This window comes from Argiope bruennichi, chromosome 10 (assembly GCF_947563725.1).
Source record: "Argiope bruennichi chromosome 10, qqArgBrue1.1, whole genome shotgun sequence".
Lineage (NCBI taxonomy): Eukaryota > Metazoa > Arthropoda > Arachnida > Araneae > Araneidae > Argiope > Argiope bruennichi.
In genome coordinates, this window is record NC_079160.1 from 19,791,581 (window position 1) to 19,818,305 (window position 26,725).

The following is a 26,725-nucleotide window of genomic DNA, read 5'->3' on the forward strand; positions in this document are numbered from 1 at the left end:
TCTACTTTAATAGCTTCTTCATCAAAGTATTTTAAAACTTCAAATTTTGATTATCATATAATTCATTCATAATATTATAAAGGCCTTCAGTCATAACGTAATATGTATCTCTCTCATTTTCTGTTAGCACCCGTAGAATTTATGCTTTAAATTAAAGTGGAAAGAATTTATCTTCAATTAATATAATAATATTTTTTACTGAAACAAAGCATTTTTTTATAATCTGATTACTGAAAATAGAGTCACTCAGCGTTTAAACTTTATGGGCACTAAAGAATATCTTTTTAAATTTATGTAATATCTCAAGAGTTGGTCAACAAAATTTTCTTAGATTCATTATGAGCAGATCGATTCATTAACAATGTTTACATTTAAATGCATCAAACACTAAGAAAATAAAACGAATCGTTTAAAATAAACGGTTGAAAACAGGTTTTAAAAAAACTACTTAAAAAACGATGTACTTAAAACTATAAGCATATACAAAAAATATATAACTAACATAAATACAATTTACTTACAAAAGCATGGAACTAACCCAAAAATAATTTAAATCATCCATTGATAACGTTGTCATGGCAACCATCAGAACAGAATGCGCATGCGTGAATTTTTTCGCCGGTTACGTAACGCAAATACGTGATTTTTTCTACGCCAGTTGGGGTAACGCTATGCGGATTAGAAATTTTTAATTTCCTTTATTCTGTTTTATTTTAATTCAAAAGTACTTCAGAATGAATCTGAAAGATTGATTCATTAACAATGTTCAATTTTAAATGCATCAAACATTAAGAAAATAAACAGAACCGATTGAAATAATCCGCCGAAAACTTTTAACCCTAGCCTCATTACTGTTGGGAGAAAAAAAAAACTGAAGCCTTTCTCGTTTGGCGCTGGATATAATGGAAGATTTTTTTGGCGGAAAAGTTGGCGGTGGGGAAAATGGAAGATTTTTTTGGCGGGAAAGTTAGTTTTTAATTAATAATTAAAATTCTAATTAAAAATTCGAAAAAAGAAACCCCAGGTGCACATTCCCAACCTCCAAGGTATACATGTACCAAATTTGGTAGCTGTATGTCAAACGGTCTGGCCTGTAGAGCGCCAACACACACACACACACACACACATTGAGCTTTATTATAAGTATATAGATGTATTATTATTAATAAATAATAAGACTTTATTAATAAATCAGGTTTTTAAAATAAATTAGTTTCTATATCTTTTTATTTTTTTACAACTGCAAAATTAGCTATTTAATCGAATGTTGCAAAACTTTCATTAAAGCATTGCTGACACTTTAACAGCTCTGAGCAACATTTCTAGAGTTAAATTATCAAATATCAAATCAGCTGTTTAAAGCTATGTGGTGTAAAAATCTTGTCAAAATTCCAATATTAGCACAAAATATTAAAGTGTACTAAAGTTTTTTTTCATCAATAGCTTTATTTTTAATTAAAGTAAGAAAATTTGTTTCATATAAAAAACGTTAATATTTTACAGTTACTTGAAAAGTACAGATTGTGCTGAACGATTCTTTTTAACCTCCGAAAACTAATTTTTTTACAACTTAATAACATTTTTTTGTTAAAAAGAAAATACATAATTCAATTAAGTATCCAATCAGCCTACCAATGGCTATGTATCTGGAGGTTATAAGCTTTCATACAAAATAAAAATTGGCAAAATCAATACAGTAATTGAAATTGGTATATTTTTGGTTCCATGGTTTTTTCCTTTTCTTTTAAATGTATACAAATTTATCTTTTTCTCATTTTACTAGATTCTTACATTATTTTTTTACAAATATATTGATAGTAAAATGAATTGTAATTTCAAAGATAATGGCTGCATAGTAAGTCTTTACTATATATTCATGCAGTGATTGTATTCTTTTTATTTTTTATATGAAGTATTCTAATTACTTTCTTTATATTCTTAAAAAATACATGAATGCAAAAATGAGGGTTAATATTTTTTTCGTATGTTTTTTTTCTAATAAAATATTTGTATATTTATTAGGTTGACTGCTGGAGTATGGGAGTTGTGCTTTACACTCTTGTTTACGGTGCTATGCCATTTGATGGTAGCAATTTTAAGAAATTAGTTACACAAATATCTGAAGCAGACTATTATGAACCTAAGAATAAATCCGGTAAGTGCAGTTTTCGGAAATGGAGGTTTAAAGCGTTATTATTTTTATTGTAAACACTTTATTAGATATGCATTGTATTTAAATTACTATATATATATTTGTTTTAAACTAGTTCCAGCTGGTTCGTTAAGGATTTTGGTTATATATAATTAAAATAATTTAAATTGTTTAGATTTATTTGCATGTCTGATTCATTCATTGCATGAGCCTTTCTAAAAGAGACAAGTTTCATGACGCCGTGACTCTATTAAAAATATAAATGTTCTGCTCATCTTCTAAATTTCACTATATTGCAATTTCATATTTCTATTTGTCTCGTAAATTTCGCTGATATTAAACTGAATCCATCTTTTTTAGTTTTCAACAATGGAATAAAAACAAGCAGTTAAATATTTGATGAAACAGCGAAATCGGCTCGAATTTCTGGGCAAAAGTGTAAAATCTATTATTAGAAATTAGGGAAATCTATTATTAGAAATTAGGGAAAAAAAAAATTTTAATTGCCAAAATTCAGCAAAAATTTCCACGATTATTAAATTTGAAATTAAAAGGACAATTTTTTATGTGTATGAACTGTACAAAATTCATTTTTGTGCCTTCCAATGCCAACATTTCGCTTGGATTTTTTAAGAATTAAAATTTTAAAAATATAGTTTGAAGGTGCACATTTCCATCCTCCAAGTTATATATGTACCAAGTTTGGGTATTTTTTGGCTCAAACGGTCTAGCCTGCAGAGCACCAACACATATAGACACACACAATTTCATCATTATTAGTAGTATCGGTTACCATTTTTAAAATTACAATTTCAAATTTGAAAAGCTTTTTGTTTCCGTCCCTTTTGCCCATACAAAGATGCAGTAGTATGGCATTAATTGATTTAATTGTGTTTTTATCTAATGCATCTATTTAAAGTGCATATTCGTAAGCTTTCTTTCACCTAAGGTGGTCGAACTTGAAAGCCCGCCCCGCTCATTAATTTTGCAAATCTTTTTAAAATCAGAATATAGGTATATTTGAAATATTATCCATCTAAAATATTTCTCTTATTCAACCAATCCAAATGAAATACTTTTGAGTCTCGCTACACTTGCATACACAGCAAGTGTTAGTAGCCTTAATAGAAAGTACCAGTATTTCATGTAAGAAAAGATTCGAATTTTATCGCAAAACATTAAATATCATGTTTAACCGAACTGAAATAATATTTATAACCAAACTGAAAATGATTTTTATGTAGCAAAATGCAACTTGATAAAGCAGTAATGATTGCATTGATTTTTTTTTTATTGAAATCAAAATTTGTCATAGAGTTTAATATTCAGAATCAAAATAATACAAATGTTACTATATTTATTTCATTTGCATCTAAATTTTGTTTCTATACTTAAAATTACACAAAAACTTTCACACAATTAAAAACAATTTTTAAAAAATTATTTATGTACTAGTAATAGTGAAGGAGGATCTACTCGTAGATATTTTATCGGTCGGGTCCGAATTTGAAAAGAATTAGAAAAAATATATGATGATGATATAACAACAAATTTCCTATAAAGCATATATTATAAATCTTAATTTAGTAATTAATATATAAGCAATTATTATTAATTACTAGATGCATTTTATTAAGTTATATTTTATAAGCACTTTAATTGTTTTTACTAAATGAATATTTTTGTTACTTTTTTTTTCTGTGTTTCATGTTGTGCTTATAATCGATTTTTCATCCAAATATTAATGAAATAATTGCTTTTAAAGGTAGAAAAGGTTTAGAAAATGGAAGAAAAATCTGTTAATTTTTAATGGAGATTTGTTTGTAAATGTATATTAAAATATTGATGAGCGTTTATTTATATAAAGAAATGGAGCAATATTTAACAAAGTTTGTGCATAAACTTTTTTTTTTTCTTCTTTTTTTTTGGGGGGGGGGTAGGCTAAAAAATTTTATTTAAATTCCGTAAATAAATATAAATATGAGTTCCCCGTTATGTATAAATTTATATTCCATTGATATATTTGTCTTTATTCTTTTTCTAGGCGCATCGGATCTCATCAGAAAACTACTGACGGTCAACCCGTCCAAAAGAGCCACTATTGTAGATATCTGTGTCGATTACTGGGTGAACATTGGTTATGAGCATTCCTTGCTGCAGGTTGCAGAGGATATGGCCAATCTTACACCAGTCCGCTTAGATTTACTTATGGCTTTGGCACCTGAATCCACGGCACCACGGGAGGACGAAGAAGATCAAAAAATGAAAGATGTCACTTTGACTAATAAGATCCTGGATAAAGATATACCCAACGAAGAAGAGGAGGAAGAAGAAGTAGAAGATTATAACGCTGATACTGCCGCCAGCAGTTTTGCTTTTATGAAAGGAAGCCGCGCTAGTCAGTTGAGCGTCAGCTCGCCAAATCTGCAGGAAGCCGTGGATGAATATGAAGACGATAGTGAGAGCGAGTTCTTGCCTGCAGATATTGCTGCTTTGCAAGCAGAGTACGGATTTAGCATTGAAGACAGTTTGCCGCATGTGGCTAGTCTTGCAAAAATGAACAAAAAGTGTAAGTCGTCCAGCAGTACAAATAAAGTTCTGATAAAAGATAAAACAGCTGAAAGTATTAATGAAAAAGTCAAAGACGAAGAAAAGATCTTGAATACTGTCAAAGTTAAGCCTGACGCAGAAAAGAACAATCTACCAAAATCTGGAGACTCGGGAGCTCAAAATTTGAAGGTTACAGAAGTTAAAAAAGCTGCTCAGTCCTCGCCAAATGTTGTTGCCCAAGAAGCAGATGATAAAAAGCAAGATCCTAATACTGAAAATCAAAAGGGATTGGTGAGAAAGGATTCCTTGTCCACTTCCAAATCGGTTGAATCTGCATTTATAACTCAACGAAAGGAATCGCTGACTTGTCCAGACGAAAAGGTAGAATCCAAAAAGTTCGTTCGACCGCCGGGTAAAATCATCATCCCGAAAACTTTTGAAAGTCCTCAGACTACCCCATCTCCAAAAGCCGTTGCTCCCAAAAAATTGGTCAAAAGTGAAAGCAAATCTGAACCCGAAGACAATCAACAAACGGAGGCTCCTGTTACTCCTCCTGCTACAGACGCTTCGCAGAAAAAACAAAAAGAGGTTGATAACACTACTAAACCTCCTGCCGAAGATGTTAACAAAAATGTGATTGAAACAGAACCAAAGATTGAAAACAAATCCATTGAAATCACGGAGGAAAAGAAAAATATTGCCAAAGGCATTCTTAAAAAGGGAATAGCAAAAGCTAAACTTGCGGAAAGAAGAATGTCGAAACAGAATTCTTTAGACTCGGAAGTATCATCTTCATGCTCAACTCCTGTATCAACTGGAGGCACTCCAGAACCTATGCCATCGTTTTATAAAGCTCCAAAACCCTATACGAAAGAAGAAGAAACGAATGTAATGAGCAAAGCTGAAATAAAACTGAGTTCGACTCAAAGTTCTAACAGTACATTAAAAAACGAGGCTGTTGGAGGCTCTAAAGCACCTTTGTGGGATGCTGGAAGATTGGAAGATAGGCAGTTACAAGATAGGAATTGTAATTGGAGTACCATTTCATCGACGATCGATTCAGAAATGAGTAACTGGAGAGAACAGATGGAAGAGAGTTTAAGAAGGTTATCGCCAGATGATGAACGTTCTTCAATCCAATCTTACTCTTCCAAAGTTGATGATGATAAGCCTCTTGTACCAATCGCTCGTAGCTACAAAAAATTTACCTTTACCAAAGATGGGGCTTGTATCACTGAAACTAAGAAAATTTACACAACTCCAGGAGCAGATGGTTCTTGGACCAAAGTTGAAAAGAAAACAAAAATTACCACTCGCCCAGGAAATGCAGAAGAATTTGAGAAATTTAGAGATTTGCATTTAAGGACAGATTCTGCAAGTGTGACAAGGTCTGACAGCCAGAGCTCTTCTGGTTCAAACGAGGTTTACGATGACATATTTGATAGCTGGACGGGTGATACAATGATGTGTAATATGCGCAAGATGAATAATTTATTCCAAAAGTTTTCGAGAGACCCCTTCATGAGAAGAGAGAGACGAAGAAATCCATTCAGATTTTTTAGAAGAACCGAAAGTGAACGAAATGAGAGGGATAAAAGGAAATATGAACTTCGTAGCGGCAGATCATCGGAGAGAGAATCTGAGAATGAGGAAGATTATGATGTTCACTATGATGATAACAATGCTGTAGTATATGGATCTCAAGGTCTATGGCAATTCCTAAGGTCTGCCAACAGAGGTTTCCCTAATCGTGTCACTATTCAGCATGAACCTGCCTCATATGGGCGTTCTATGAGTCAAGACCGTTCTGAAGCAAAATGTGATCCATATTGGAAGAGATGTGGCTCGCGGGCGAGCAGCGGCTACAATACTGGAACTCGTTCTCAAAGTAGAGATAGAACCGAAAGTCCTAGAGAGAAGATGTTAAGATTTGTATTTGATTCACCAAGAGAAAGTTTCACTAGAGAATCCAGTGTACTTGGGGCTTCTCCTACTAAACATGAGAAATGGTCTGTCAAGAGAAATCTGTCGCGCCACAATCCACGCCGTGATAGTGGAGTCGGAAGCGATGGTTACGAGTCAGAGTATTCAATCAGGCAGAGTCCATCAGATGAAATGTCAAGGGCAGGAAGAGTGTCTTCCATGTCATCTATCTGCAGTGATAAACAAGGTGTAATCAGGAACTTCATGAGATCCTGGTCAAAGTCCCTGATGTCACCTCCTATGTCGCCAACATCCATGGGAAGTGCGAAGGAGCAGCTTGAGAACCTGCCTGAGGCTAGGAAACATAGAGTGGAACAGTGGCTGGACATGAATTCTGGAGATGTTGCTTTTGGCATGGATCATTCAAAACTTAGCTCAAGAAAATCAAGTGCTAGTCATGGCAGTAGTTCCCCTTCTTATGCCACCATGCGTCCCCGCGAATACTTACAATACAACCGTTCCTCTAGTGATAAATTAGCTGACTGTGCGGACTTCTTTCCTTCTTTTGATGACAATCCTCGTAGGAGAAGCCACAGTCTGAACAAGGACAGTTCTCATGGAGAGATGGGCAAAGTGCGGTTCAGGTCTATGGCCTACAGTCCCGTTTCCGAAGAGAGTTTTAAGGATGCTCATTCTGCGTACCACAGTGATGGTTCTCACTCCGGGTCATCAGTCCATCGCATAAATTTCACCATCTCTGACGGCAGAATGTCGTCTTCTAGTCACGGAGCTCCCCAAACAACTACAAGATACATTCGACAATTCAGCAGTTCCAAAGATGGATCCATCTCTGTGGAATCGTCTTCGCCAACTGGAGTGAGAGTTGAACAGATCTCGGGACGCTCCCCCACTCAACCTGTTGTTCAAATGAGGGTCTCTATCAGTCGTGGTAATCGTGAAAATCCCGTGATCTCCTCTCCCCCACATGCATCAAAGGGTCTCTGGGAACAACAAGATTCTTCGAGAAATCTGAGACAAGACATCACGGTGGACAGATCTCCATCTCCGGTGCCTGGGATTCGGCAGTTTTCCACAGAAGTACAACACTGCATTGGAGGGAATGTCGAAGCACCTCCTCAGATGTCCGTGCAGTGCGAAGTAACAAATCCTGATAAACAGGCTCCTCATGGCCCGCAAACAGGTAAGAGCAGTCCCTATAAACTCCAGTTACCAGCAGAGAGTAGCATTTGGGACATGGCTGCTCCTCCGCCTTGCATGGACATCAATTCCGAGCTTACTAACATTAACAAGCATGATCGTTCAGATTCGCATGTTGAACGTTACAGTTTGGTTTACAATGATTTGAACCATCGCCCAAAGAACCTACCCTCGTTTAAAAGTGAGTATGACCCAAGTCAGACATCTAACCATTCTCAGTCCCAGTCGATTTCTTCGAATGGTGCCAATACCCCAGACAGCCTCGAGGACTTGAGTGTGGATCCTATTCATGTTGTTTCAGATAGTTCGTCGAAAATGAAAAATGGAGAATCTTACGAACCACCATCTAATTCTGTGAATGGACTTCGTGTAGACGTGAAACCTCTTGGAGTACTGTGGAGCACCTGCAGTTCTAAGACAGAGGTTAAGAAAACGGAAAATAAAAGTTATGTATCTTATAAGCAAACTCAGCATTCCGCACCGTCGAGTGTGCACTCCGATGAATCCGGTGGAAGCGATAAGCAGAGGAAATGCTTGGAGAAAACCAGTGCTGAAATCGGAAGCATTTGGAATCAGAAGAACTCCTGCCATACGTTCGATTTGCTCAAAAACTTGCTGTCTGATGATGGACTCGAAAGCTTTAGCTCCTCCAAGTGTGTCTTAAGTTCATCCCATTCCAATAGCAACCGAAATAATTGTCCAGATCTCACCACCAATAATGAAAACACTTATGGACAGAATCCAGTTCTTAACGATAAGCGTATTGCTGTGATAGATAATATTGAACTAGAATATGGTGATAAATTTCACAAAATGCCTTCTCTTATGGACGATTTGCAGAGCCCCAAAGAAGTGTTGCGTCAGGCTATGAAAATCTGCGAATCATTAAATAAGTGTAATTAATGTATAGTACAGCCTAATGACGATGATGAGAAGTACCAGTAGTTAAATAAAAGTTCGATTTTTTTTTAACTCTTTATCTGTGGTTGGTTTTGAAGTGAGCCATGGTGTTGTCGTCATGTGTGTGTTTTATTAATAGCATGGTATTTGCTCCTTTAACGTGATATGGACAAAATAATTACTTATTTGAAATGAAATGCTTTGATTTTATGGCTGAAAATGAAATTTACATGTATCTCTAAAAATATAAATTTTCCTTGAAATATCAGTTTAAACATTGCTCACTTTCGAATGCAACCATGGATATTTATTTGTAGGGTGGCTATATTGTTCAGTATAAAATATATTTCGAATCAAAAGTGCTAATAATTAATTTTGAAGCCTTCAGTTTTAAATTAAGAGTTTTTTTTTTAATATAGACTTGCTTATAAAGCATTTAAATTATTAAGAAAAGCTATAAGTTCTTAAAATAATTTATTAGTAAACTGAAGATGGAAAAAAAAGATGAGCTGTGAATTGAAATATTTGATATTTTACTGAAAAAAATGGTATATTCTTAATGTTTGACTAAAAATTTCACATATGTCTTTTCTTAAAGAAAATGTTTTAGATATATTATTGGATATTTTCATTTTAGTAAATTTAAATTAATGGACTGGTGGTTCCTCATCTGAACTATTTCAAGCAAAATTTTAAACTGATTGAAATATGCCGCCTTATGCATGTACATTGATATTTATTTGTGAATAGAATGGGGGGAGGGTTATTTTTTAAGAAATACTAAAATTTTAACTTATTTAATATTAAAAATATAATGAAATAACAAGCTATATTTTAACAGCTAAAATCAAATTTTTGAACGATGTATATATATATAAATGTATAGAGAGAGAGTAAAAAAGATAATGAAATTGTTATGTATGAATTTAAAAAAAAGAAGGGAGCAATTTATAATATGGCTCTTGCACGCCTGTTTAAGAGAACAGTATTCTAGAAATTTATATTTTCACTGCAGTAAAAATATTTTTGCTAGGTAAACTTTTTCAAAAAAACGTGCTCAGTGCAAATGCAGTTTTAAAATGTTCGGAGTAAACTACTGTTTTTAGGCTAGATAGAAACTATGCAAAATGGTGTATGTGCGAGAGGCTTTCCTACTAAATCACCATTTATAAATGCTGTGATGTTGCTTACATTTACTAAGTTTATTGACTCCTGTTTTTTTTAATGACATGTTTACGTAATATAAGTTGTAATATCGCTGTTATGTATTGTGTTTGAAAAATTCAATAAATGTTTGTTTTTTGCTTGTGTCTTGCTTTGATTCTAGTTTATAAATAACATTTTGCATGGTGTGGTACTAATGGAGACTAATTTATAGAAAAAAATTCAGTTCAAGACAATCTTTTTTTATTTATTTTTTTACTTTTTAAATAGTTTTATTAAGGGTTAGGGGATAAAACTTTGCTCAACGAAACTTATTAGTCTGGTGATGCCACTATTACCTTATGCTTCCAAAATATGTACTAATCTAAACTAGTCGGCTTCGGCGAGCAGTTGTTCTCCCATAATCTATAAATAATTGGCAGAACCAAAGAACCACTGTATTGATTTCGCCAATTTTTGTTTCATATGAAAGTTAATGACACGCACATCACAACCCACGTCATCAAAGCTTCCCTCCTTTCCTCTCCTCTTCACCGTCTCAGGTGTCGTCCTCGTCATCTGACCGCGGTTCAAAATGACGAGGTCCGTCCCAAAATAGCCCTAGTGTTGCTTTATAACGGGGCGTTAATATAACTAAACTAAATTCCATGTTTGAAAGAAATCTTTAAAACTATTTCATTGTGCATCCTCTGTGGGTGAAAGAACAGAAGGAACAGGACATGTTTCTCATTCACAACCTCTGAATAAAGTACCTGTAATACCAATTTCCTTTCATTTATATTTCATATGAAACTTCATGGCTCCTAGATACGTCATCAAAGGTCGTCTGCGACCTCTGCCTGCATTTTTTAGAATAAATCGAATTCAAACAGAACCCCAACCTCTACAACTGGACGGGTTTGTTCACTTCACAAATATATCTAATGAGTCAACATCTTCTATTATTATTATGTAATCGTAATTTTAAATAATACTTTTTTTTGTTTTGATAAATGTATTTCCTCAAAATCGATTGATTAATACAACTATATTAGTGCCATTAATATGGTCACTGAAGGCGGCAAATATTAATAAAACTAATTTAGTCGTGCCAATTAATGAGATAAATTAATAAGTTGGGGAAGTCTGTCTCGGGTTTTCCTGTTGGAAATTTTTTTTGACAACTTTTTCAAAAATGGACTGTATAAGGTGAGCGAAAATTGATAATTTACCTAAGGTCATAAGCTTCATATGAAAAAAAAAGTTGACGAAATCAGGACCAGTGCTTAAAGTTAGGGCTAGTCTTTTTTTTTTTTTTTTTTTTTTTTTTCCACCTTCCGATATATAGGTACTAGGAACTTGTTATCAATGTAGGAATTATCCGTGTTTCAAAGGATATTAAATTTCTATTAAGTAGGAGGTCCGCTCACCCAGAATAAGGAATATTTATTTTTCCTAACTTCAGAGGTATTTTATTTTTTATCTATGTCAAATGGGACCCGGCACAAGTTAGACAATTTATATCACTGAATATAAAACTCGCACTTTCTCATTGTATTAATCTAAATCAGCTAAATATAGGGCCAGATCAATAAATAGAAAAACTTCCTGGATGCCTCTAGGACTTATTTCTCAATATTTTCATAGAAATTTGTTTAAGGGTTTTATATCGAATTAGTACAAATCAAATCAAGTATCGTTTAAATTTTGGAACATCATTTTAACAGCATCTCCAATTACCTTTAATCAGTTACATTGTTTAGTAATTCTAACAAGATATGCTGCTTTATCATTTAGAAACTGTCCGGTCCTATTATTTAATAATATTTAGATTGCATTAAAAAGTTTTTTTAAAGCTTTTTTGTCTAAAATTACTTTTTAATTTGAAATTTTGAAATAAAATTGAATTTTTTTTAGGAACGAGATTTTGAATTTCACTTTCTTGAAAATATCCGATTATATGTTTACGTTAATTAGCGTCTTAACTGCTCCTATACAGATTAAAGTATAAATCTATACAAAAATATCTGGTTTTAGAATTTAGGGAGGGGAAAGAGGGCATATATTGCCTAAGGGCTGGTTGAGGACTTAATCCAGCCTTGAATAGATAGATTGCAAATTTTCGTAACATTTACTAGATGTGTCAGGGCAGCCGGAAGAAAGACTTCCATCTGCTGATTAGCACGTTGAATGCCACACTAATTTCTGACAATGTAATTCATATGACCCTACTGGTATCTGGTGACCCCCACGGCAATCAACATGTTACACAGTCTCGAAATCGTAAAGAGCGCTGATACAACCAGATTTCGAATTGAGACATCTTTTCTATCAATTGCTCAGTCAAAAATCAAGTTTCACCATCGTAATGGCTGTTTATTCATTTATTTACTGTTAATGTGTGGAGAATCACATACGAGTACTTTGCCTTGGGGCCTGACCAGATTCCCTAAATACAGAAAGTAGCGACACATTTTCAAAACTAATGGATTGTTTTTCTTCATTGTTCAGATCGACTTTTCCAAGCCGATCTGAAATCTTAATCCAGGCCGATCTTAAGGATCATTGACATCACTAAATTTTTCCGACATCTGTGGCGGAAAATCAATCAAATGACTTGAAAAAATCCAACAAATACTGACTAAAAAATCAACTCCATTTAAGAAGTATTGTTATTGCGTTTTTCAATCATCGCATATGCTTGCGAAAATAAAAACTAACAGACGGTCAGCTCCTTGACGATTTAATTCCAAATTTGATTGGTATCCCCTTCAGATGTTAAAACTTTTGTTCTTTAAGTATCCACTTTAGATGTATATCGAATATCATATATAGAACTCTTCCGTTTTGTAGTTATCGTGTTATATTCCTACAGCCATACTGACTAACTTCTTCTAAATGAATTTCGCTCAAAATTTTACAAGAATTTACAAATTTGATTTAAAAAATATATACATAATTTCATCTATCTAGATCAAGGCGTTTTTGAGTTTTCTTGTTCACAGATATATTTTTTAAAAAATATGATTTTCGAACTCATGGTGGTCTGCAATGTGAAAAATGTGTCAAAATCTCGAGTTCATTTTTTTTAAATTTATTTGTTACGATTACACAATAGTTTCTCTAAAATTCATAAAGGAGAAAGTAATAAGCGCTGTAAAAGCAGTGAAAGAAAGACGATCAGCGCCACAATGCCATAAAGAAAATGTTCTTTAATTAAGGTAAAAAATGGATGAATTATTTATAATATTCCATAACGGAAATTTATTCCGAGTATTATTTAAAAGTGATTTCATTACTGAACGATTAGTCACTGTCGAGTCGATACTTTTCGGTTTTAAAATCGTAAGCAAAATATTGTCACATAAAAAAAAAAAAAAAAAAAAAAAAAAAAAAAGCTATCTCTTTTCTAGCAAGTTTATTGATTGAAGTTGGAGGTACCTAAATTTTTAGATTAAATTATTGGAGTCAAAAAAAAAAAATAGCACCAATTACAATAATAAGTATGAAAATACCTCAAAGTTCATTAAAAATATTAAATTTTCCCCTTTCAAAAATACTTTATTTGTTAATCTAATGGTAAAATACCATTACCTTCTTACAAGATAATTAATAAACTACTTTGTAAGAATAAGAGAAAGTCAAGTGTGACTTATACATTGGTTTAATAAGCTGTTTTCTACTATTAATATTTTTAATATATTAGATCAAAATTCTAACAATCGAATTAATTATAATTAAAAGTTTGCCTTTACTTTCTTCCAAGCATTCCTGACAGACACTTGGTTTTCCGTTATTTTAACGGTATTACTCTATTTTATTTGTTGCCCATGAAATCTTGTAAATACAATCAAATTCTACTGAAAATAGTAGATTTCAGTCCTATGTAATACAGTCACTATTTTCGGTAGCTTTAATAGTTTCAGTTTTCAGCCAAGATTGAATTGAAGAATTTCTGGGCATTTTTTAAGTAAAACATCATGAGTAGGATATGAAATCTAACGCAAGGTTTCTTTAGAAATATATTTTCTCTTTGAATAGCTATTATAGCGAGTTCGCAAATTGTACAGACTAAGTCTATGGCAAAGGATACCGACGTGCTCTGATTGGTTTAAGCCTTGGCATCTTTTTGGCAATGTTTTGCCAAAAAAATGCCATACCGAAATCTATTTTTATAAAAATAAAAATTTGTGAATTTATCCCCCCCCTCCCTATTTTTTACGGTTTACATGTAATATTAATCTGGAACACAAATACAGAAGAAAAGATCAAATTATGAAATCTAAATTAAGGAAATATAAAAATTTCAATTTATTAAAAATATTTTTGTGCTTCGTCTTAATATTATTTTGATATAACTAAAAAAATTAGCTACGAAATCGCATATTCCATTAAAGCTTACATATTTATACGTTTTGATCATTAAGTAATCATCTACCTATATGTAGTTGATGGGAAAGTAACAAACATTCAGCAACAAGTTTCAATGACTGCATAAATTATCTAATAAAGGCACGAAAATCATAGAAAAACAAGAATTATTTAATTGCTGCATCATATGTTGAATAATTACTTTCATATTGTTTTTATACTTCTGTGCATAAACAACATTAGTTACTTGTATTACTAGTATTATTAGTAATCTTTATTATTATTATTAATAATTAGTATTAGTAGTATTACTAGTAATATTTAGAGAAATCAATTAAATTAATAAAAATTAGATCGTTTTGATGTTCACTCGTATCTTCCATAATAGTAATGAAATGTACAAGGTTTGAGCCAAATAAGCGAAAACTACACTATTATGATTGCAAAACATTGCCAAAAAGATGCCAAGGCTTAAACCAATCAGAGCACGTCGGTATCCTTTGCCATAGACTTAGTCTGTACAATTTGCGAACTCGCGCTATTATATATGCATTTAATGAGATACATCGAAGTTCCGAAATCAAATTAATTCTACTACGATCAGAAAGTATAAGTAATGCTTCTTTTAAAATAAATATTTATTAGAAATCGTTTGCAAAATGTTATGAAACGTTTTCAAAATTTATGAAAACTGCTGGCATCATTCAATATTCGATTCCATATTAATGTCTGAAAATAAATTTGATTTTTAGGACATAAGAATTTTTTGTTTACGATCGGGTTGGAAAATTAAGTACAAAGTGAGATTTTGTGCAATAATAGTACTGCGTAACTTTAACGAGCTTAATTCTTTCCCAAATCGTACTCCATAAACCATAAAAAACCATATGTATCCACTTATAATAAGACAATGCGTTCCATACCAAAGAAAAAAAAATACTCAAACGAGTGTATAATTATGTAATTATTCAAAACACATATTTTTTTTATCATGTGAGAACATGATGATGTTTTGGTTAGGAGGTTTTGAAGCTCGAAATCGCGTAAGCAATGAATAAAGCATAAATGGCAGTTTTCACCATCATCTTTTAATCGCATATGTTTTTTACCTGCTTTCACCAGTATTGCATTATTATTCTTACGTATGCTTCTTTGAAAGCAGACGCGTTTTTAAAAGGTTAACCTGCTTTTACCAGCATTGCTTTATTATTACGTATGCTTCTTTGACAGCAGATGCGTTTTTAAAAGGTTGAAGTAGAACTATGACATCATAGCTGTTATTTCATCTCAAAATCGGTCGAGCTCCAAAACTTGGTTTGCCAGCTAAAAAAGTATCATTATATATATAGAGGGATAGAGAAGTCGCGTGATTGTTTCAAACCTGTTTAAACTGGTAATGACTTAAATTAATTAAGACAAATAATGACTTAAAAATAATAATGTTCTCACATGATAACTTGAAATTTGCGATCGTAGATTTCATTTTAATTTTATTTTGTTTTGTTTTCTTTTACAAGAAAATTGACTGAAGCAATTTTTTCTTTATCTATGTTTGAAAATGTGATACTGCATTAGTACCTAATTAAGATGACGTTTCTCAATTTACAGTGCAATAATTTCCCATGTTTTTAGTGTCTTCCTTATTTCAGAATGTTGTTGCTCTGTTGAAACTATTATTTCCACTTCTCTTGATCAAATCTCATCCACAAATATTTGCAATGACACCAAATGCAACTTCTTAAGCGATTCGGTAGCTTTGACAAGGCTCTTCCATTAGCTCATCGATGTCGTTGCTATCTATCTCTAGATCCATAATCTTGGCTTGAGACACAATCTCGTCGATTTAGGCTTCCCAGACATTTATTCAAGTCCCTTGTGTCGCTTTCGGCAATGCTATCTGGTCAAAGCTAGTTCCATGTTGAAAAAAAAAAAAAAAAAGGATTATCTTTAAACAAGCGCTCAACGCAGATTGATATTCTAGATAAAGACCAAATCCTGCATGTGATGTCACAGTATCTCCTCTCCACTGTTGCTGCTAAATATCACTGATTAATAAAATCATTTTTTTATTTATTTATTTTAATAGTTATGGGAAGTATTTGTTAAGTGAGGTAAGACTTTTTTACTTTTAGGATTCATTTTAAGATTCCTTCATTAAAATATTAAAACTCAATAACCAGCTGTTTTTAAGAAAATAGTCTCCAAATTTTCGACATAGCTTAGATACTTGTGCTCCACGCATAACAGCCCAACGGTGGGGTTGTCAGCGTAACCACTTCGTGTGCAAGAGGTCATGTATTTTTTCTTTTAATTTTTCAAAATTAATCAAAATTAAATTAATAATTTACAGAGCAGTTAATTAATATGTTTTTCATTTTTATAAAAAAATAAATGCTCGTTCGTTTAATATTTGAGTTATAATTTAATTTTTTAAAAGAAAAATAGATATAAATATGGAAGCATTAAAAAAATGTGAAGATTATTTAAAATAACAATTTGCATATAGTTTCAATTAGAATTAGTAAGATATTCTTTTCTTATGCAAAAATAAACGTTCGTTCACTAGATATTTTAATTATAATTTAGTTTTTAAATAAGAAAAATAATTATAAATATAATTAATAATCATAAATATTAATTTATAATTACTTACATGATAAAAAAAAAGTTTTATTCAATATTTCTAAAAATTTACTCTACATGAATTATTTTTTTGTTACATACAAGAACAGAAATGGTAATAACCGTAAAAACATTGAAAACAAAATACGTTTTGACATCTTACATAATTGATAAATGGTACCTGTTCTTAAGAGCAATGTCAGAAAACAAACTTTATTTTCAATCAAAAATATTTCTCTATTTGTTCAGTAGTCTATTTGCTTATGTATTTAAGAAATTAATCCACTATTCAAACAACCGCCATTGAATATCTGTAGAACTTACTAGTGCATAAGCTAAAATAAAATCTTGAAGGTTGTTTTTTCGGAATCGACTGACTATTGAACCTTAATATTTTGTTCAGGGAATACTCTACTACTATATTGGTTACGGGTTGTTGCCATATTGTTGCCTTGCACTTTTGATAAAATTATTTCGGAGCATTCAGTGTAATTGTGGTTTAGAGATATTGTTTGATAGTTCATATAGCTGAAACGTCGGAAAAGAATCTAATTGTCGAGAGATAACTCATAGATTATGCATCACAATAATTCGACTTTTCACAGTAACTTTATTATTAGTGAATTCTTAATATACAAAATTTAACAAATATGGTCCCACAAACTTCATATTCGTCAGATTTGTCTTATTTATACGGTTAAAGTTTCTTCAAGTTTATAGTTTTGAGTGTATTGATGTAACAGAAAATTTGCTTCGAATATTGTGGGAGTTTCATAAAAATGACTTTAGGCCATATTTTGATGATTGGAAAAACCGTTGTCAAAATTAAGCTGCTGTCGGAACAAATTTTTTTTTTTTTTTTGAAGATTTGATAAATATTGACTAATAAATTGACACCTTTCGTTTTATGTTAATAGTGTCACTTTCGGTAGCCAGCTGCTTCGCCGAGGATATTGGTTGTCTTTAATTTCAGTTAAATCATTTAAATTAGCTTCATATCCATGATTGCATCAAATTGTCAGACATTAAAACCACTGAAGAGGATTGATTAATCCAAAATATTATTTATCATCGAATGACTCCATGTAAGGGTTTGGAAGCAATCACTCTACATTTTATTATCAAAAATATATTTTATTCCACACACAACAACATCCCGCGCCTTGTCGCCGGGAGCTACTCTTTTCATTGTATTCTTCCTTTCTTCCTGAGAGGCAGGAATGCTGAGTTATGCTACGTCTAATGCGATTAGATAATTAATGGAGACGAAACACACATCACACTTTGGCGCTCTCTCTCCAAGAGAATTAGAACGATCGCTACACCACATTATTTAAATTGTCTTACCTATGTTCTGTTCATTCTATATACGAAATTTTTGCATGGAGACCAGTCCCATAACAACATTGCGCTATTAAAAATGTAAATGTGTGGTTCATTTATCTTATAAATTTTGCAGTAATGTAACTTCACTTTTTTTTTATCTATCTTGGAAATTACACAAATACAAAAACAAATTTCTTATTCTTTAACTTTCAACACTGGAAGAAAATCACGTGATCAGATTCTTGATGGAACAAAGAAAACGATTTCAACTTCAGAGCAACAACGTAATCTGTTGTTGATAGCCAGGCAAAATAAATAAATGAACAAAATGCAGCAAAAATCTGCGCGGTTATGAAATTAGCATCATTAAAAAAGACAATTTTTAAAAAAATTTTGAAACCATATTAAATTAATTTTTTTGAGGAAAAACTCCAAAATTCAATTTAATTTCTAATTAATTAAATTTCTAATTAAAATTTCAAAAAAAAAATTACTCTAAGATTCACATTTTCACCTTTCAAGGTATATTTGTGCCAAATTTGATAACTCTAGGTTAAACGGCCTGGTGCGTAGAGCGCTAATACACATACACACACGCACAAATAAACGCATACATGCATACTTATCATTAGAAAAAATAGAACATTTACTTTGAACCTTGTAGGGGTTTCACACAAAAAAAAAAAAAAAAAAGACTTTAAGGCACGTTTTGATGACTAGGAAAAAAAAAAAACCTTTGACACAAATAAATTGCAATCTGAGTAGATTTCTTTGAATACTAATTAATAAATTGACTCCTTTCATTTTATTTTAACATTATCTATACACTTTTTGATCACAATGAACAGCTAACAAAAATATCAGGATTAAATAATTTTTTACTTTTACAATGACATTTTTTTTAACTAAGGCGATGCTTTTCCAGAAATAATAGCCCAAACAGTCGTGGTAAGATTGATTGCATCTAACTGACATGTGATAATCTTCATCTGGCTGTGGAACACCATGAATTTAAGTTTTAATTATGTTGGGTAATTCTTCAGCATGTTCATTAATCGAACCCGTCCTTTGTGAAAATAGCATTGCTGTTGACTTCACTAAAATGCAGTACGCTTCAAATCCAAGTGATGTTTAATAGTGAACAACGTTGAAGTATTCTGAAGCATCTCCGCATGGGTATCGCGAAGGTAAGATTTGTATTGATAGTGTACTAGAGGACAGGTGTTTAAAATGAAGAGATAGCATTAAATACCCTCTCGAACCACTTACAAAGTCATCGAATCTCACTCCAATTAATTTATCTTTAGAGGAATATATGAAACATAACTTTCATAGCTCAATTCAATCAGGTGCAATCAGCGAACTGAAAGCATCATTTGAAAGAAAATGCCTCCTTAATGTCAACTTCCTTCCTTAACATAATTTGTAATTATATGATTTGATTCTATCAATAGAGTCTTAACTTTAACCCTCCACAATTCGATCACTCCCGATATATACATTCTATATTTGCAAAATGTTACGTTTGTATTGTGACTCTGAATGCCAAAAATGAGGGTGAAGTTTCCTGTATGATAGTTGGTTCTCTTTTCCTTGATTGATGAAATAATAACATGTGCTCAAATTTCTGCACCTTCGATGGTGGGAAATACCTCCTACGGGAAGGAATGTATTGTGGTCGGTGATGATCTTTAAGAATACGTCATAGTTCCTACTAGAGTGCTGTCGCTACGATTAGGACATTACGATAAAGGGTGTAGCTCTTTTGCAATTACAGTAATTTGAAGCATGTGATTTTAGTATATGTTCTTAATTTCCCATGTAGTAGTTATTCAAATTATATACACATTTTTGGGATACCCTATATACACATTAGTTACATCCCAAAATCTATGCAAGATCTTCACTGACCGATTAATCCTCGATTACCTTCTACCTTATCCACACATTGGCTACCCACACTGCCCTCTGGTCATCTATTCAGTTGTCTTGTCTTCTTTTCTTCGGATTTTGCTCAATAATCATCTACTTTTTTTTTTTATTTGAAATCTCATTTCCAAGGTTATTTCCCATTTTCCAACACACATCTGTTCAGCAAATATTCAGCTTTCACCTTTTCCTATTCTCTGACAGTGATTTCGTACGAAATAATAATACAAGAGTCGTACCGTATAATCACGGTTAAATAGGCACTCCCTAGATTTTTACTTCCTCGTATGAGTAGTACAGGGAAAATATAGTAATTTCAAAAAATTCGAACTCGAGATTTTGCCGAATCTCCACATTTTTGACCTCCCTGGATTCGAAAAACACATTTTTGGGAAATGTCCGTCCGACTATCCGTCCGTGACAAAGATGATTCAAAAACGCTTTGCGCTAGACGATTGAAATTTGGTATACCAAATTTGCAGATTTCTATGAAATTTTGCGTAAAATCGTTTCAGAGTAAATCCGTCTGTCCGCTTGTTCGATTATAAGTTAACAGTACACGCTAACTACAAAACGAAGAGAGTCAGTTAGATAAGATTCGGTATACTGATTTAACATCTAAATGTAGACTCCTGTCGAATTTTGAGCCTTATCTGTTGGCTTGTATTTTCAGAAACACGTATACGCCAAAAAAACTTACAATGGATCACGCGATAAATTCAGCAAAAATACTGAATTCACGCCAAAAGTCAATATTTCTTAACCATTGTACGCCAAAGCCATGTAAGGCGTTCTCTGGCATGACAGATTTATTAGAGAACATGTTTTCGGAGTCTAAACCCGCTGGTTTCTAACACACCGTCGGATAGAGATGGCATCTTAAACTATAATTTAATTTTTTTTAAATGTTTTGTATGAAATCTGACCGTAATCTACCATCCCATTATTTATTTTCTCAGTATTTTTATTTTCTTTATATTGGGTGGATCTTTTTTTTTTTTTTTTTTTTTGGCTAATATTTTTCTTTTCTTCTTTTTCAGGTAAACGATGAAGTGAGAAGTTTTATGTATAACAATGCTCTGAACAATTATTATTCTTTTATAATTTCTTCTCTGTCTGATAAAATGGTATTTTTGTTTTATTATTGTGATGTCCGATTGCTTTGACTTCAGTTAACTATGAAATTTACATTTAAATCAGTATAGCTTGGTTTTCAATTGTGTAAATGTAAAAAAATAAAAAGAATAAAGAAAATGTGTATAAACAGAGTCTGGTTTTTATATTTGCGTGAGTATTTCATTTTTCCCTTCACATCTTTTGAAAATGTGCTGCTATTTTCTTAGAAATTTCCTGGAAAAAGCATTATTAAAAGTGAAAATAAATTGGTAACAGTTTTGCTATAAAGAACCAACCACCATTTTATGGATAGAATTCCAATCCGTTACACAATCATATTTATAGCATAATAATTTTGGAAAAACAAAACAATACGAGTGTTTTTCATAATGATGCGCAAAGCAGATAAGTTACAAAATAGGTCTACATCCAGTTCTATACTGTAAACATTTTCAATTTTTTCAACTGCAATATAGCAAATGTAACACATAATATGCATAGTATGAAATGCAAGCATACACCAGGTACAATGGAACGATAGCATCAACTATGACATAAAAACAGCATCTAAAATTTATGTGTTGTTGATCCATAAAATTATCTATAGATTAAAAATATTATTGGCAAAACATAAGAATCTGTCTTCCAGTACTAGCTACTCTACCAATTTTATATTTTTATTTCATTTGACAGCTCATGGCAAATGAGCTGCTTCTCTACCGCCCTCAATTTTAGTGAGATATTGAAATATATAACCTTGCTGCATCCCTTAGATTCAAACACACTGGATAGATATCAGCAATATATTTGCTAGAATAGCTAAGCGAATCAGAATGCTTTATGTTTATTGTGCAACTACAATTGAAAACAGCATTTTCATTTGCTTTAATAAGATATAGTTCATCAAAGTGGTTAACACGACTAAATTAATACTCTTAATATTGTGGGGGATCAGGGGTTAGTCTATGCACTTAAAATGAGTGGTAAAATTGTAGGACCAGTCCCAATCCTTATCCTATTTCGGCAATTTTTATTTTTTCATAAAGGCTGTTCACTCTTTAATATATTAATGATTGCCTTTCCTCCAGCAGCCCCATTTTTGAGTGAAATCATAGAAACACTTTTACATTGTACATTTTCTATAGAAAAAATCTTGGCTGAGTCAATTGCCCACAACCACAGTACCGATTTAGTCAATTTTAATTTCATATTCATGAGCCCTATACACATCATTCAGCTTTGCCAACGACCATCCTTCATTTTCGAGAGATATTTCAAAAACACTAATTCACTATACAATCTCAAAGAGAGAAGAAAAAAACATTGATAAAATTCCACATCGATTTGAACATTTTTTTTTTTTCATATGAAAATTCATGACAGTGAATAAGTCATCGTTTGTTGCCTACACTTCATCGTTGTTCATTTTTCTGATATACCACAAAGTATGTGAGATTTTTTTTCTCCCGAACTTTGCTGGACCATGGGGGAAATACAAGAATTCAGAATAAAATGAACTTATTATCAAAGTTATGAGCAAACATGGTTACTTTTTAACACTATCCTCATGAAGATACAAGCATTTGTCAAATTATTGTACTAGATTTTTGATCCCCTCTTCGAAGAACGTTGCTGTCGATAATGTGAGATCACCATTCCCATTCTTCTGAAATTCCTCATTTATCTGGAAGCTTTGATTTGCCAACCAGTTCTTCATTTCAAAGAAAATATGAAAATTCGCTTTGCTCTATGTTGCATTCTGTATAAAAGGGTATGAGGAAGCAAATTTGTCTCAAAAAATGATCCTGTTCAACAAGTTGGTCAAGTCGTACGACCAGCATGCCAAAGTCATAACTTTGGAGGATGAATGTTTAGACATTCTTGATCAATATTTTTTTTTCTTCCAAGAAAATTTAAGTACCAAGTACCAAGTTAAGTACCAAGAACATACATCTGTTTTAAATTTGTAATTTGTGGCATTTTGGAAAATCTCGATTTTGGGTAATCAGAGTTCGATTAACCGACATTTACTTTAAATAATAGATAAATATATAAACCTATTCTACCGACGAAATAAGAGATAATATCAGTTTCTTAAAATAAAGCATTGATGTAATGATTTTATTTCATTTTTAGCATACATTCATTATTCGGAAATTTTTCTAAATTTTGGAAATGGTTTGAGCGTAAGCATTATAAATGCTCAGTTGAAATCAAGATTTTATACTCCCTCCTTTTCAAAATGTGCGCTTTTTTCTATCCTGAAGGTGGAAAAATTGGCTGGCGCGTGCACTAAGTTACCAAAATTTTCATGCTTTAATCTGTAGTCAAATCACCTTAGAGAAAACTAATCCAAAGAATAAAAATCAAATGGAGGCATTAAAATATCTTAGATGTACATTATTGTACGGATTGAAATAAATAGGATAACGACTCATAACATTTTTTTTTTTTACCTCAATCCCCGTCATCATCATCAATGACTTGGCAAGTCCGAAAGCAGCCTTTCATTTTTTCACCCCGTTATTAAAATTGTTTTTAAAAATGATATAAGCGCTCCAAGCATATTTGCCTTTATGGCGCTTTTAAAGATTAGAGCCCAGTTCATATATAGCCACTTCCACTCTCTACCCGTCTCTACGCCACTGTCCCATATAGAATGTGTCAAGCAATGGAATCAATTCAAAGTCACCAAATGACCCAAGCTAATAAAAATTTCGACATTTCTGCATATATCGGAGTATCTGCTAATAATGGTAAGACTACGTTGTTTTTTTATTGCTCTCTAGAAATTCACTTGCATTTTAAAGGAACATTAAATTAAGTTCAGCTTTCAGAGGTTAATTATTATAAGTCTGCGCCTTAATTCTGGACAACAAAACTACATATAAACAACATATTTTTGGATCACTGCTATCTATTGCTTTCATTCGTTTCACAATGTGATTGCCAACTTACTTATTCAGAAGAAAAAAAAATTAACTATCTCAACTTTCTCTATCGATTGAGTTAAAGTATTGAGTATTCTTATCTTAACATTTTAATTTTGATTTGTTATACGATTTGCTATATATTATGCAAAAGTCTGTTCGGGAAATTGCAACCTTTGAAACTTTTTTCTTCAATATTTCCCAAAAGTAGCTAATTCAAAATATGAAATTTATTTATACTTTCTCGAATAAAAAGAGAAAGCATTATAATTATATAAAAAATTCTGACTAAGATTTTGATAAATCTTCAAGCTTTAGACATTTCTGGGACCAAAAAAAACCATTTTTGGATTACTTTTTTTTAACACATGCTAATTTTAAAACACAAACAAGCTGGATGGATGAAATTTAGTACGCGTTCTTTACATCAAAATTGTAGATTTCTATCAGTTTTTTGGCGAAATCTGATCAAAGGAATTTTTTCACGTCTGTCTATGTATATGTGAACATGATATTTCCAAAACAAAAGTAGCTAGATAAATGAAATCTGTAATATGGATTCTATCACTAAAACTGTCGATAGGCTTCAAATTTTTACCGAATATGATGGCAGATTAACTAACTATCTTTCTATTTGTAAGTACGAGAACTGGAAAACATAGTAAAATAAAAAGGATGAATTTTAGTACATGATTTTTACATCAGAATTGTAAATATGTATTAAATTTGTAACCAAATTCACCAATCCCTCTATATCTGCATATTCATTTATATTTGAACACTGTAATCTAGCAATGTAATGAGTTATGAGTATAAAATTTGGTATAGTTTGACACTACAATCGTAGATGAGCCTTAACGGTAAAATGAAAGAAGGCCGAATTGCATACTACTAAATTCAATATATATATATATAAGTTGAACATCTCTTTTAAGACTTATCTATAAGTAATAAGTTATTTTGATGTATGGTGAACAAAAAAAAAATCTACATACGAATTGACTAGGACTTTTTTGAGAGATAATGTTATTCCGTAAGCGAATTAAGAATTTACGAATTGGGATTTTTTTAAAAATAATTCTCATTTTCAAATTCTGTTCAGTTTTCATTTAAATAGATCACACAGAGAAAGTTACAAACAGGAATCGATTCGTGATTTTCTCGGTGACTATGGAACAAATAGTTGGAATGCTGAGGATGATCTAAATTCTTGAGCCTTTTTAAATGCTCAGCAGAAACTAGAAGTTATAAATTCATGCATGCAATTTTGGTCGAAAAAAAATAATTGGTCTTTTATACCAAAGATCGGGTGATATTTAATCATGAAAATATAGCACAATATCTTGTGCAAAGAGAGATGCAGTTCAAAAAAATGAAGCGAACTTCTTTATAAAATTTTTGGCTTCAATGAAAAGTTTGAAAAATATGCTAGAAAATGGAAATTCTTACCTCAAGATGATAAGAAAAATTAAATTGCTGATAACGCATAAAATATTTTTTTTAAACTTTCTCAACAAGAAAAAAAATGTTACCTTACGAAAGATTAAATTAGAATTAGAATCCTACTCTCCTGTCGTTTGTAATGGCTCAATATTTCGTTCTTAATGAAAAGAAAATTTACCAGTTCCTTTCTTAACAGCTTCTAAATGCAAAGGGTTCTTCTTAACAATACATGACAAACGTGGAACCCTTACATACATGACACAAATAACCATATTAAAATTCTATGTATACAAAATAAATAAATAAATAGAAAATCTCCTTCACTGAAACCTGATCCTTAGGCATACTGCTAGGTACTAGGGTGTCTTCAAAAAAAAGAAGACATTGACAAAACTTTTTGGATTTTCAGAATGCCGATACCTCCAAAGATTCTGAATTTTCTCTAAATGGACTTGGTATCAATTTAGGCCTTGGAAGCTCTTAATCTATCAAATCAGAAAAATCAGAGGATTTATTTTTTCCTTTTTAAATAAATATATGTTACTTCTGCTCATGAGAAGATTTTGAAAGAGGATTGACTTAATAGACTTCAGAAATTCGTTATCGAGAATATCTTTGATTAAGAAATGCAGTTTCAAATACTCTGGCACAGCACATCCTGTCAGGTTCTTGTCTTTTTTATTTCTAGGAACAAATTATTGCTGAACCGCTAACATCGCCAGATTTCTCTATATTAAAATATAATTCAAAAAGGTCATTTGCACATTCATTAATAAATAGCAATCATTGTTTATATTTCAGAGAAAAAAAATTAACTACTTAAAATCAGCATGGATTACAGAAGGCAAGATTCCTAGCAAGATTTTTCCAAATTCAAGCTGTAATATATTCGAGAAATAAAGTGGTAGTTTTTCAATAATTCCTATACATTTTTAATTGCTCAATGAGATTTTACACTGATAAACTAAATATCCTTCATTTTTTTTTCTAACAATGACGTCAAATATTTTTAACTTTATGCCACCGGAAGTATGTATCTTCGCAGCTTTGATCTGCGCGATTGCACATAATAAAGAAACATGCTCTTTCTGTTTCTACCGTT

At 31.9% G+C, this 26,725-nt stretch overlaps 1 protein-coding gene across 1 annotated transcript in view; it reads left to right on the plus strand.

Moving 5' to 3' along the window:
- LOC129987818 (uncharacterized) overlaps window positions 1–21,398 on the plus strand; it is a 122,498-nt gene extending 101,100 nt beyond the window's left edge. Inside the window, exons 6-8 of the mRNA XM_056095759.1 lie at window positions 2,023–2,155; window positions 4,197–7,826; window positions 21,175–21,398. Coding sequence (XP_055951734.1) covers window positions 2,023–2,155; window positions 4,197–7,826; window positions 21,175–21,185 — 3,774 coding nt within the window. The 3' untranslated portion in view covers window positions 21,186–21,398. The remainder of the gene's footprint in view (window positions 1–2,022; window positions 2,156–4,196; window positions 7,827–21,174) is intronic.
- Window positions 21,399–26,725: the final 5,327 nt, after the last annotated feature.